At 37.5% G+C, this 1,542-nt stretch overlaps 1 protein-coding gene across 1 annotated transcript; it reads right to left on the bottom strand.

The window, feature by feature from the left end:
- Nucleotides 1–235: 235 nt before the first annotated feature.
- Nucleotides 236–1,033, bottom strand: LOC124923413 (pistil-specific extensin-like protein). The gene has a single exon (XM_047463563.1). The coding sequence runs from the start codon at nt 1,031–1,033 to the stop codon at nt 236–238; it is 798 nt and encodes a 265-aa protein (XP_047319519.1).
- Nucleotides 1,034–1,542: the final 509 nt, after the last annotated feature.

Genomic DNA, 1,542 nt, shown 5'->3' with positions numbered 1-1,542 from the left:
GACTAATTTGCAACAATATTTTTTTAACAATGAAACATTCTCTTTATTTATGCTTTTCCCCTACATCACAGTTATTGCGCACGGCATTAGTTTAGTTACATAACTTCTTTTTCAACTATCTATATATGAAAGGGTATACAAAAATTAAAGGCATTGCCTTAAATACATAAACATGTTCAGAATAGAAGAATTATCTTTTATTCATTTATTTTGTTTCCATCCTATGGACGATTCCTCAAAGGGTGGTGCGGGAATATCGACCAATGCCATAGTCCACCCTGACTTGAGAGCCTGTTCCACTTATGCTTACGATATGGTCTATGGGTGCCTCTATACTACCAGTAAGAAGAATTGGACAACTTGTGATAGGCAACTTGACCGAGACAACACATTCATTCACATTGAAATTGTTTGGAATTTGAATGTTGAAATTGCCACTCGAGTTGGTTATTCCTTGAGCTATTGTAATCTTACTTGGCCCACAGTTGATCTTAACTGTGGAATTGGAGATTCCCCGACAAAGATTCGGTAAGAGGTTACATGCTGAGATAGGATTACTCAAAATAGTGCACATTAGTTTGCCAGTCACAGAATAAATAAATGGAAGGGTAGGGGGAGGTGGAGGTGGTGGTGTGGCAATTAGTGGTGGTGGAGGTGGTGTGGCAAATGGAGGAGGAGGTGGTGGTTTGCCAACTGGTGGAGGTGGTGGGGGAACGGTTTGAGGAGGAGGTGCTGGTGGTGTGGAGACTGGAGGAGGTGTTAGGGGTAAGACACGCGGAGGAGATGCTGGTGGTACTGTTGCGACTGGAGGTGTTGTTGGGGGAACGACACGCGGAGGAGGTGCTGGCGGTGTGGCAACCGGAGGAGGTGGGGGTGGATGCCTTCGATGGTTAATAGGAGGTTTTGGTGGGTCCTTAGGATGTGGTGGATCCCTATCATGGGGAAAATTGGGAGTATTTGCTAGAGCACCAAAAGTAACTATAAGGAATATGAGAACAAAGAGAAGAGTAGGAACAATGGTAGTTTTTGCCATTGCAAATGATATTTGTGTGAAGGTTCTTGTGTGCCTTGAAGTTCATTTGTGTTGGGATGTTCCTATTTATAGAGTACTAATAATTATCAACTTACCATTACTTTGAGTCCTAATTCTTCTAATCAATGCTCTTACTTTTATTTCTTGCATCTACTAGCTACTTAATTACTTACATCTTATGCCCCTTTTTTCTTCCTCTTGCCTAATTATATTAACTATACCAAAGTTAATTATATAATATTTGTATATATTTAAGAATTATTGAGTATTATTAGCAAGACAATTAAAAATATTAATATCTTATTTAATTAAAATTGGCCTGCCATCTCAACGAGTTAAAAGACTGATCAGGTACATTATTTTCTTTTAATTAAATCTTGTTGTATTATTTTATTTTATTTTAAAACAAAAATTAAAATATATTCTTAAAAAAAGTATCATTTTACCTTTATAATCCACATTTATTCTCAATAAAAAAAAATCATTTGACTGGTGGATTCAAAGACGGG

The sequence above is a fragment of the Impatiens glandulifera genome, chromosome 1, assembly GCF_907164915.1.
Source record: "Impatiens glandulifera chromosome 1, dImpGla2.1, whole genome shotgun sequence".
NCBI lineage: Eukaryota > Viridiplantae > Streptophyta > Magnoliopsida > Ericales > Balsaminaceae > Impatiens > Impatiens glandulifera.
This window is presented reverse-complemented; position numbering and strand designations above follow the sequence as displayed.